Raw genomic sequence first — 12,187 nt, 5'->3', positions numbered from 1 at the left:
GACTTGACAACATAGAACCTTATTTACAACTTGGAACTGTCCAGAAACTATCTATAGTGTTGACCCTAAGGGCCGTGTTCCCATTCTTCCATCCCCAGCTAAAGGCTTCCTGCCTAAGAACTAGAAAATGGAATAATTTTGACTACAAGGAATACGAAAACTTTTTTCCTAGGCAGTATGGAGACACATAGCTTTAAAATTATTTCTCCCAGTCAAATTTAAATTTACCCAAGAGCATGTACTGCATTCATCCAGTTTTAAATATAAATGGAGTTGTCCTTTTATGCATATAACCTGATTAATCTTTCTATTGTAAAACAAAATTAAAATTATGGAACATATTGTGTTGGCAAAGGTGTGAGGGAACAGGTACTCACACATTGCTCGTGGGATGGGAGTGTAAATTGGTATAACCCAAGGAAGGCAGTTGGAAATTTATCAGAATTGTATGTACTCTTTGAGCCCCAATATAATTTCCAGAAATATACCCTGCAAGGTATATTTTCACCTGTTAAAGGGACATATGTTCTAGGCTGTGTTTGAAGCATTGTTTTTAATAGCAAAGATTGGACACAACCTAACTGTTCATTAAGAAAGATTGGTTAAATAACTTATTGTCATGTCCAAGCAATGGGATACAGTACCATGTAGCTATAAAAAGAATACGGTAGCTTTTTACTGAAATAGAAAGATATCTAAGATAAATCGACATGCGACTAAAACAAGGTACAGAACAGTATGTCTAAGATGTCTAGAGTTGTAAAAACAGCAGTGGGAAAGAATAAACATCCAAAGCCATAGTGTCCGTTTGTATATGTATAGAATATGTAACAAAGATACAAAAAAAACTGATGCACAATTTTCTGTGGGAAAAGATATTAGATGAAAAACTAATGTGATGAGAAGATTCTTCATTAATATATTTTAATATTCTTTTAGAGTTTGAGTCCAGTGATTATAATATCAAGTCATAAAGTTAAATTTAAAATAAAATTTTTTAAATCATGTCACTTTTCTTTCAAATGTCCCTATGGCTGCTCCTTATAGCTTATCAAAAAGTCTAAATTCCTTCCCTTAAAATTCAAGACCACTACAACTGGTCTCTAATTTGCATTTCTAGACTATCTTCCATAGTCCCACTGTACTCCACCCTAAAGGAAACTCTGCTGTTGTTCAAATTCACCTTGTACTTTCTGTTCTTAGTATATTCACTTATACATGCTTCCTTCTAGGCTAAGGTGCTGTGTTCATTGTAGCCTAGCAAAATGTACTCAATTTCCTTTCTGAATGGTATTTTATTGTATGTACGTATACCACATTTTGTTTATCCATTAATTTATTGATGGGCACTTGGATAACTTCCATCTTTTGGCTATTGTGAATAATGCTACTATGAATATGAGTATGCAAATATTTATTTGAGTTCTTGCTTTCATTTATTTGGGTATATACCCAGAAATGAATTGCTGGATCATATAGTAATTGATTTTTTGAGGCATGGCCATTTTGTTTTCCAGTGGCCATACCATCTTACATTCCCACTAGCAGTGTACAGAGGTTCCAATTGATCCATATCCTTACCAACATTTGTTACTTCCTGCTGGAGTGTTGAGATTTTTGTTTGTTTGTTTGTTTGTTTTTTGTAATAGCCATTATAATCAAATAGTGTGCAAAAGTTTTAAGTGAAGTTTTGATGAAGTTCAATTTATCTATTTTTTCTTATATTGATTCTGCTTTTGGTTTCATAGATAAGAAACCATTGTCTAATTCAAGGTCATAGAGATTTACTCTTACATTTTTTTCTGAAGTTTTTATAATGTTAGTTCTTACATTTAAGTGTATGATCCAATTTGAGTTAATTTTTGTAGATTGTGTGAGTAGGGGTATAACTTCATTTGTTTGCATGTGGATATCTAGTTATCTCAGCCCTGTTTTCTGGAAAAGACTATTCTTTTCCCCCATTGAATGGTCTTGGTACCCTGGTCAAAAATCAACTGACCATAAATGTAAGAGTTTATTTCTGGATTCCATTTCTATTCCATTGAACTCTTGACTATCCTTATGCCTCAATTCCTTCTTTTGGAAACACTCCCTTCACTCGACTTTCAGAATATTTCTCAGTCTTGGTTCTCCCCCAACATTATTGACCATTCCTTCTCAATCATCTTTTTTGATCCTTCCTCGTCTTCCCAATCTTGTAGTATTCAGTCCTTACTACTTTTTAAAAAAAATATATATTTTATTGATTTTTTACAGAGAGGAAGGGAGAGAGATAGAGAGCTAGAAACATCGATAGGAGAGAAACATCGACCAGCTGCCTCTTGCACACCCCCTATTGGGGATGTGCCCGCAACCAACATACATGCCCCTGACCGGAATCGAACCTGGGACCTTTCAGTCCGCACACCGATGCTCAACCACTGAGCCAAACCGGTTTCGGCAGTCCTTACTACTTTTATAAAAAAAATTTATGCATGTCTCTTTCAATCTTATGAGTTTCATAAGCATTTCCAGATTTATATATCTGGCCCAGAATTTTCATGAACACCTGATTCCACATCTACTTAACATCCCATTTGGATGTACATAGGCATTACATATTTGACATAATCCAAATCAAATTCTTGCTCCTGCTCCTCAAGTCCCTACCAAACCTACTTTTTTGTACTGGTCCTTAACAATAAATGGCAGCACCATCTTTGCAGGTGTGTGTGCCTAAATCCAGAGTCATTTATGACTTCTTTTCTCTCACAACTGACATTCAATCAATTAATAAATTGTGCCTGCTTTATCTTTATTTTTTTTTAAAGTTCCTGAATTTTAGCACATTTCTGTCTTTACCACTGTCATCCTTGCCTAAGCCACCATTTTCTTTCATCTAGAATAGATGATTGCAGTAGTCTAACTGGTCTCCCCACTCCTACCCTTATCCTTCTACATACAGTCTGTTCTCCCCAGAGCAGAGTAATGAGTCAGATCATATCACTTCTCTGCCCACAGCCTTCCAGTGATTTTTCTGTTTCACTCAGAATGAAAGACAGTGTTCATAAGGGCCCATAGAGCCCTATTTGAACTGGCAGTCTTGCACACTTGCTTCACACCAATTATGCTTGAACCTGAGGCTTTGTATTTATTGCATGTTATCTGACTGAAATAATTTTCTCCTGGAATTCTGAATAGCTTCTATATTCATTTCCTTCAGCTCTCAGCTTAGATGTCATTTTATCAATGAGGCCTTTCTATAACCTTTTATGAAATTTTAATAGCAGCCATAACATGATCACAGAGGACCTTATCTTTGCCTCTAACCTGCAGTTTTTAGCGGTATCACACCTGATATGGAACCAGAATGCCTGGTTTGAATTTGGCTTTGCCACTTTCTGTGACTTTAAGCAAGTTTTTTAACCTCTCAGATCTTCAGTTTAATCAACAAAAATGTTGAGATACCAATAGTATTTAGCCAGGAGAGTTGTTATGAGAAATAAATGAACTTATTTAAATAAAATGCCAGTTACATAATATGTCCACATAGTATTAGCTATTATCTTCATCTTCACCATCATTATTAATTGTCTGCTCCTCCTATTAGAGTAGAACTTCTCAAGATAAGGGAGTCTGTTGCATTCACTGCTGCATGCATAGTACACAGTATGTTCTCAGGAAGTATTTGTTGAAGAAAGGAAACCCTGCAATAACCCTGGAGGTAGCTGTTTCTTATCTACTTTTTACAGATTAGGAAATGCAGGCTTAAATAAATCAGTGCCTCAAGTCTTTTGACTTCCAAGTACAAGGAAGTTAAGATTGTTTTAACTATGAGGAAGTTTGGAGTGGACTGTCTGGAAGAGTGAGACCATTCTTAGGGGCCAGGGATTCTCCTACAAAGTAGATGTTCCTTAGATACATATCATTTAAACTAAAAACTAAATATTAGTGGAAAAATCCTAAGGCATTTAAGGAAGTTAGGAAGCACAAAAAGTTTCAGTTCTTTTTTTTTTTTTTAAGTTTTAGTTCTTAACAAGAAAAGGTGTTTGTTTATATTTGGATGGGACAAACTGAAGAGCAGGTAGAATAGTTCTTTGGCTTCTAGAAAATGGCACAGACTACTAGCAAAGAAATCTATTTTTTCTTTGGGGATGGCAAGAGAAATTTTCTTAGAAAAGGTGTTGCTTTCTAAGTTCTGAAAGTTTGGGTTTCTTTACATACGAATGCTAGGATATATTCTAATCCCTAGGATTACAAAAAATTAACAATGTATTGTATAAAGGGAGACATTTATACAGACAATTACAATGAAGCAGTACTGGCAACATACAGCTATAGAAGTGTGCATTTAAAAGTGTGGGTACCAAGGGCATGTGATGGAAAGGCAGATAAAGAAACGTTTACAGAGGTATTTAACATTTGAGCTAAGTCTTAAGAATTAAGTCTGCGCCTACCCAGTAGATGTGAGAGGGCAGAACAGGGGGGGCCTTGATGGCCTTGTCAGCAGACTGGATTTTATTCTTTAGGCATAATGGGAAACTCTGGGAAAAACAGAAGGCCACAAAGTAACTTTGACATGGTAAAAGGTATTTAAGATAGTGGAGGAGGACAGAAACCTTTCCAATTTGAGTCACATGGTCAATTAAAGTGTTCCTTGACTAATTGTCTTTTCAAAAGGGAACAGAGTGCTAAGAAAAAAATACCACCACACACAAAAAAACAAAGAGAGCAGAGTAACAGAGTGCTTTCCTAGAGGTAGGGAATAGATGTAGAGGAGACATGTTCCCCCGCCCCCAGTCCAGGAAGTGTCTTTTTCATATCACCCATTTCATTGGACTTTCTGTAGAGAAGAAAGGCTATGTGTGGCCCATCTATGTGTGGCCTTGAAGCCAATGTAGGAAATTACCTCTGAGCTTTATACTTTCTCTATTGTGGCTTACTTTAATCCTTCTGGAAGCATTCATCTCCTTTGAGATATTGTTCTATGTTAGATAAATAATCATACCTGAGATTGAAGTCATAGTTTTATCATCCAGATCATGGTGACTTCTGTTAGGGAAGTGGTCAGTTGATAACCCCAGTTCGTATCCTGGTTCTGGCCTTAACTCCAGGTCTTAACATGGCCCAGCTTACCTTAGATTCTGAGAAAACAGGCTAGGGCTTACTGGGAAAATACATGGCCAATTCTGCTTTAAAATGGAAAGGGCTCAACCACCAGGCCTTTGGGATTTGAGGACTTAGCCAGATCCAGAGTGAGCTCGTATACTTTCTGAGGAAGGAACAAGCTCAGTCTGTGCTCAGCCAGCTCAGATGGCCTGATGGAGTGGCCCTTGGTAACATCTGATCTGGTGGCCCTGCTGGCCCTGATCCTGCATGCAGGCTACTTTGGAAAGGCCAAAAAGTGACTGGAATCCCCAGGCAGACCTCGTCCTTTGGTCTGAGTAGCCAAACCTGGCATGTCCCACAGTACAGAAGCAGGGGCCAGCAATATAAGATTGTGGGAGCTGGGCTTTGGGAACTGCCCAGTTCAGAGCACCTCTCCCTCTCCTCCAGGTCCCTTGAGATTTGCATTTTCTTTGGGTTCCCTGCTATAGGACTGAATCTACTAACCTCTCTGCCCTTTTTTTCTGCTCTTTCTCTCCTTGCAGAAGGAAAGCGAGGATCCCTTCAGGTTGTGTGTCTGGCCTTTTGGGGCCTTTTTGTTGTCTATTCTCTACCCCCCTCTCCTGGCACGGGGTGTTTGTGTGCGTGCGCCGAGTGCACATGATCTGTGCCTCTGAGCTTTGGCTGGGCAGATAGTCTGTTTTTCCTAAAAACAGTATGTGTGCTTTTCCTAAAAGCAGTGTGTGTGCATGCTCCATGCTTGTGTGTGCTCCTGCAGACATCCTTGGAGCCCGGTGTGAGAATCTGTGTGCCAGCATGGTGCACATTCAATGTGGCATGTGTGCGCTTATATTTGTACTCGGTTTGATTCCCCCAGGCACTGATTGCCCTCCTCCTCTCCTACTTTGTGTGTCCATTTTCTACTTGTTGCTGTGCCTGGCATATGCTGTGAACCCTCTCTGAGCCCAGCATGCATACACTCTGTATTTGAGCACAGGTGTTGCTGCAGGCATTTTGTTCCTCTTGCCTGTGGCCCTAAATGTGAATGTGCTTCTGAACAGACTTCCTGGCCTCTTGTGAGCATAAGCTTCCATAGACCTGTGATGTGGTTCCCTTATGCCATGTGAATGCATACTATACTAATGCTCTGTGCCTGCAAGCTCTGGTTCTTGAAGACTGTAGGGTTTGCTTTGTCTGTGATTTGGGCCCTAGTGAAAACTGAATCCTCCCCAAATGGGTGGGTGCACACGTTCTGTAGCCCTCTACAGAGCAGGATCCATGCTCACCTTGTGTTTCCCTCGGGCACAAGTTATGTCTGTGAATGTACCTCCTGTAGGTACTTTGTCTAGATCTCCTTTCACTCCTCTGGCCCTCCTTCAGTGCCCTGCGTGTGCATGCTGTTTGCTGTGTCTGCAGGCTTCTGTAGACCTGCTGTATCTCTAAGCACAGGAAGTGTGTATGATCTGAGCTAGTGAACCCTGGCTCTCAAAGACTTTTTGTGACTGTGTTTCCTTAAGCCCAGTGCTTTCTGGCAAGCATTTGATTCTAGATAGGACATAAAAATCTGCTCAGTACAACAATTGTTCTCAAAGGGAATAGAAGTTCTGGTTGGTAGGACCTGGGGACTTAGGGATGGCCACCATTCACAAAACAACCTTAGGGGGCTTGCTTCAGCCACTTCTGGCTGCCTTTTGGGTCTGGCTGGTTCTTTACCAGTATCCTACCCACAGGCCAGGGCAGGAGATAGATAGACTTGATTAGGGCACAGACAACCTGAGAAAGGGTTTTACTGAGAAGAGTCCTAAATCCAAAGTTCATTTGGAGCTGACCTAAGGTAGTTCTTGCCAGCTTTCATCTCATCCATTAACCTGTTATACTTCTCCCTTTTCTACTCAGTCTTACCTCATTCAGTCTATAACTTCCCCCATCTTTAGCTCTCCCAAAACTTCACCCCCTGTCCAGAGTAACCTATATTTCCTCCCTTGTACTGGAGCTCATTTGCTCCGGGATAGTTAGTGAGAGCCCAAGTCTCAGATGGCAGGAAGTTGGTGGAGGGGAACAAGGTAAGGCAGGAAGCTCCAGACTTGCTCGCACTGGGTCCCTTGAGCCTGAACAGTATTTGCCATTGGTTCCCAGGAGAGCCCTGGCAGCTTTGCAACTCTGTACACTGCCTGAAGGATTTGCTTTGGGTATTCTGGTTCAGAAACCTTTAAAAATTGTTTTGACCTGTTTCTCCCTTGAATTATTTGGTGCCTCAATGTTCAACTTCTCATTAGAGAGCTCATAAAATTTACCAGAGTGATCATCCAAGTGTCTAACCTGTCTTGGATTCTCTGGTAATATAGAACTTATCAGATGTTGAGTGAACTCAGTGTCAATGAGTTTGGGCTTCAAGGAAGCTAAGCCAAGTCAAATCACAAGATGAGAGGAATTTAGAAAGACCAGGTCTGACTGTGGCAGCCAAAGGAATTTAGGGATATAACTGGAAGAAGACCAGATTCTATATGAAGTTGTCTTTTTGCCTCAGTGAGGCCTGGAAGCCTAGATGGATCCTTTTTCCAGCCTTGGTTACTGTTACATATGCTAATGGTGTGTGTGTGTGTGTGTGTGTGTGTGTGTGTGTGTGTGTGTGTTGGGGGAAGGGGGAATATAAATTCTGGCAGCTCTCACAGTTCCAGTAGACTTTAGCCCAGGGATTTCAGCGAGCTTGGCCTTGTATCCTTCCTGTTAATTTGGGAGAGGGAAGATGAAGTGCTGCTCGTTGCCTTTGGCTCATCAGGGCATTGGCTTAGACATCAGGCTAGCTATGTCACCACATGGTGTATGTGACCTACACTCCTCTGAGCTTCCTCCTTTACTGCTCACTGCCTTACCAGAGAAAGATGGCCGTCTCCCTTCTGTCCGAGCATCTAACTTTTTTCTATCTGTTTCTAAAGATTCCAGATGATGGCGACTCCTCTTTGCCCCAGTGGCTCCCAGAAGGGTAAGTGATTCTTGCAAGTTTTCTGTGGATCTTGTACAGACTCCCATGCGGCTTTTAACTTTTCCCCTGGGAAGAAGGAGAAACAACTTCATATGCTTGATCCTGGGGAAGGAAGATGTTCCACTGTAGGGACTGATTGGTTCTCTGGGTCAGAGGAGAGAACTCGCAAACTGATAACTTAGAGGCAGAAGAGAGAGCTTTGCCAGTGGTTCCCTGGAGCAGGGCTCCCCCGTTCTTACCTGTAGAATTTCTGATCCGTTGCATAGGGGTGATTACTCTAGGTAGAAGATAACAGTAGCTACTTGTGTGCACACATATGAGCCTAACCAGTGGTCAGGGACAGTAGGGGGTGTGGGGGATTGGAATGGAGGGTTGAGGACAAATATGTGATACTTAATCAATAAAGAAATTAAAAAAAAAAAAAGGTGCATTGAGCTGTCAAACCCAGAATTCAGGGGGTGGCTGCTATCTATGAAAGCATAAGTTAATTAAAGAGAATAATGCTTTTCCATGGGGGGGGGGGGGAAGATAGCAGTAGCTGATTAGATTTCTCCCTGAGCTCTGTCCTGCTTTAGCTGTTGTGAGTCACCTACTTGTTCCATTTCTCTCTAGTCAAGACATAAGTAGCATCCCTTATGAGCTCCGTGTGTTCTGTCTGTGCTTCTTATCTGGGAGTTTCAGACCCATGTGATTGCAGCAGAGTCATTTTAAATTGCTCAACTGCTGCTTATTCTTAAGAGAGAAAATAATTGAAGTGCTTCTCTACCTCCACTTCCCTACATGTACTGCCAATTAATTATTTGTCAGAATCTTTCTTCTCTCCCACAAAGACCTTCCGACATTAGAATTCTCAGTGGCTGCCTCCTCTCCCTCAAGACCAGGGGAGAAAAAAGATCAGGTCATAATGTTGTCTATTACATTTCTACGTGCTCCTTTTCTTTGTGATTTTTCTTTTAAATAGCAAGTTAATAATGTGAATGAACCACCCTTCTTTTGTCAAAAGCTCATCTATGTTGCAAAAAACTTCATATCTTAAGTGGTATGTATTATAGTTTTTAGAATTAACTTGTGGCACTAGTTGTTTCTTCAACAGCCCTTCTTCAGGGCTTTAGCTTTCCCCCCCTCTAATAATTGTAAAACACATGCATGCCGATAGAACATATCTGAGCTATTTTTAAAGGGAGCCATGCAGTGATTTTCTAAATGCCTCCCTATTGTCGTCTTTCCTCCCTTCAGCTCCTTGGAAGCTGCCACAAGTTTAGGACTTCCCTAGGTCTGGTATTCTCATTGAAAACAAAGTTCACTTCCTGTACTCAGGAAGCGACTTTATTAGAAATCAACATATCACATTGCCTGTTCCAACTCCTGGCCTTGACCCAAATTGTGGCTCCATTTTTAAAATTTTTTTATTTTTTGGCCTATATTGCTGGCAGTACCTTCTTATTCTTCTGAGATATACCGCTTTTCAGACCAGCTGTGGTGTACAACCCAGCCACCCCACACTTCCCACCTCATTACTCATTAGAACCAAGTGCGTGAGTTCTTTTCATTGAAACTAAGAATGGCAGCTTCCAAAAGGTCAGTGAAATATTGTAGTTCATCCCCCTCATTTTATAGAAGTGACACCAAGACCCCAAAGAGGAAGGGATTTTGGCAGAGGACATGTAGAGAGTTAGTAGAAGAGTATGGGATAAAATCTGGGTTGTCACAATGTGAAAATGGTGTTCTTTGGGGGACATTCTCTATGTTTTTATTGGATATTGTTATGGAAGAACAGACAAAGAACAATAAAATTAATAAACATAGAAAAAGTATTAAAATTTTAGAAATTTTCAATTATAATTTTTTCTTGGTCCCTATTGATGTGTCCGTAGGGCTAGACCAGACACTTAGAGTTCTTTTGCTGTTTCCTTCTTAAATGGTTTTTTAGAAGTCTCCTCACCCCTTCCCCTTGTACATGTCACTATTTGGCAGTCTTGCTCACCTTTGCAGCAGCTCTTCTGTAGAGTTATTCCTATGGGCTCTGTTCTTGCACAGGCCAAGAAAGGCTTATCTTTGGGGAACATTGTCTCAGACCTTCTTACCCATCAGTTCCCACCTTGCCGTATGGAGCATAAGGTCTTTCAGGTAAACAGAGTTGCCTGTCACTATGGGATAAAAGAGCTCTAGGTCCTTGGCTAAAACCATAGAAGGAGACAGGTAGGGGCACTCTGAGAGCAGATTCCATTGCCCATCATCTCATGGCTTTATTTCCCTTACTTCCTGTCTTCCTTACCTGGCTCGAAAGCACATCTTCCTCTGGGGAAAAGATGAGCAAGGAAAATGGACAGGACTAAAGGTTCTGACATACTTTCTTCCCTCCTCAGGCCAGCAGGCGGGCTCTATGGCATCGACAGCATGCCAGATCTACGCAGAAAAAAGCCACTGCCACTTGTCAGCGATCTGGTGAGTGAAACTCTTGTGCAGGCTTAGGCTGTATCCTTGGGGTATTCCCCCATTGGACCTTGGTAATCTATCAAAACTGGTAGTGGTCCATTTGGTGACAAGTATTAGTCTGAAGAACAATCTTTTTTCTTTTTTTTAATTTCAGAGAGAGGAAGAGAGAGAGAGAGAGAGAGAGAGAGAGAGAGAGATCAATGATAAGAGAGATCCTGCATGCCCCATACTGGGGATTGAGCCCATAACCTGAGCATGTGCCCTGACTAGGAATTGAACCATGATCTCCTAGTTCATGGGTCGACACATCCACTGAGACATACCAGCCTGGCAGAAGACTAATCATTTAAAGACTTACTGAGACTTAGTGATGGCTTTAGTGAGACTTCATTTTACCTCACTCCCTACAGAACCCGAGGTTCTTCATGAGCTCGAGCTTTCACCTGGAACATTAAAAAAAAATAAAAAAAAAATAAAAAATAAAAAAAAAAATATATATATATATATATATATATATATATATATATATATATATATATATAAAATTGATTTTTTTTTTTTTACGGAGAGGAAGAGAGAGGGATAGAGAGTTAGAAACATCAATGAGAGAGAAACATTGATCAGCTGCCTCCTGCACACCCCCTACTGGAGATGTGCCCGCAACCAAGGTACATGCCCTTGACTGGAATCGAACCTGGGACCTGTCAGTCCACAGGCCAATGCTCTATCCACTGAGCCAAACCGGTTTCAGCCCACCTGGAACATTTAAGCCTTAGGCCCTCAGAGCTGGGCTCTATTGTCATCTTCTAGATATCTAGTTCTTCTGGATATCTCTCCAGCCTTTTTTCTTTTTAATATATTTTATTGGTTTTTTTACAGAGAGGAAGGGAGAGGGAATAGAGAGCTAGAAACATCAATGAGAGAGAAACATCTACCAGCTGCCTCCTGCACACCCCCTACCAGGGATGTGCCCTCAACCAAATTATATGCCCTTGACTGGAATTGAACCTGGGACCTTTCAGTCTGCAGGCCGATGCTCTATCCACTGAGCCAAACCGGTTTTGGCTCTCTCCAGCCTCTTTTGATGGCTTAGAATGGAAACTGCCTCTCGCTCCGACCTAGATCATTGAGCTTAGCATGTAATGAGCATGGCTGGTGTAACTTCTTGGAGGTCAAGTGGTAGTCTCCTCCCAAGATATAAGCTTTCTAGACTATCTCCGTGCACCTTCTTCTTAGTGTCTGTCAGTGAGAGGTAGTGATAACAATTTGTAGAATTTAATTGAAATGGGCTTAGGAGTTAAAATGACCTCCAAGATGATCAAAAACTCCCATTTTGGGTTGTACATCCTGGAATTTTCCATAACAGAGTGGATAGTGGGAATAGAGTGGAGTACAGGCTCTCCCAGAGCTCTGAAACTAGACTTTTACCCTTTTTCTTATTACCACTTCTGCTCCTCTTTTTCTCTCCCTATTCAGTCTGTTTTTCTATGCACCTCTTTTCTCATTTCTCCTCCATTCTCTGCTGTTCTCCTGCCCCCTCTCCCCCAATTTCTTTCTCTTTATTTGGCTGAATGGAACTATCCTCTGCCATTTTCTCTTAGTCATTTTTTCTTTTCTCATCCCCAACCCCTAATATTGTGTATCTTTTTCTTCTTCTTCCCCCTCCCCCACCCCCTTTCAAAT

At 41.1% G+C, this 12,187-nt stretch overlaps 1 protein-coding gene across 9 annotated transcripts in view; it reads left to right on the top strand.

Annotated features, from left to right (window-relative positions):
* UNC13B (unc-13 homolog B) overlaps positions 1-12,187 on the top strand; it is a 128,085-nt gene that overhangs the window by 87,952 nt on the left and 27,946 nt on the right. For 6 of the 9 annotated variants that reach the window (XM_045580026.1, XM_036433455.2, XM_036433453.2 and 3 more), the window contains 2 exons: positions 8,022-8,068; positions 10,435-10,513. In XM_045580026.1, the coding sequence (XP_045435982.1) occupies positions 8,022-8,068; positions 10,435-10,513 (126 nt within the window). Of the gene's footprint in view, positions 1-5,630; positions 5,654-8,021; positions 8,069-10,434; positions 10,514-12,187 lie in introns of all 9 variants that reach the window. The other 3 variants (XM_045580024.1, XM_036433450.2, XM_045580025.1) reach the window with 1 other exon arrangement.

Source organism: Pipistrellus kuhlii, unplaced genomic scaffold (assembly GCF_014108245.1).
Source record: "Pipistrellus kuhlii isolate mPipKuh1 unplaced genomic scaffold, mPipKuh1.p scaffold_m20_p_12, whole genome shotgun sequence".
Taxonomy (NCBI): domain Eukaryota; kingdom Metazoa; phylum Chordata; class Mammalia; order Chiroptera; family Vespertilionidae; genus Pipistrellus; species Pipistrellus kuhlii.
Note: the sequence above shows the minus strand (reverse complement) of the source record. Positions and strands in the feature narration are given on the sequence as shown.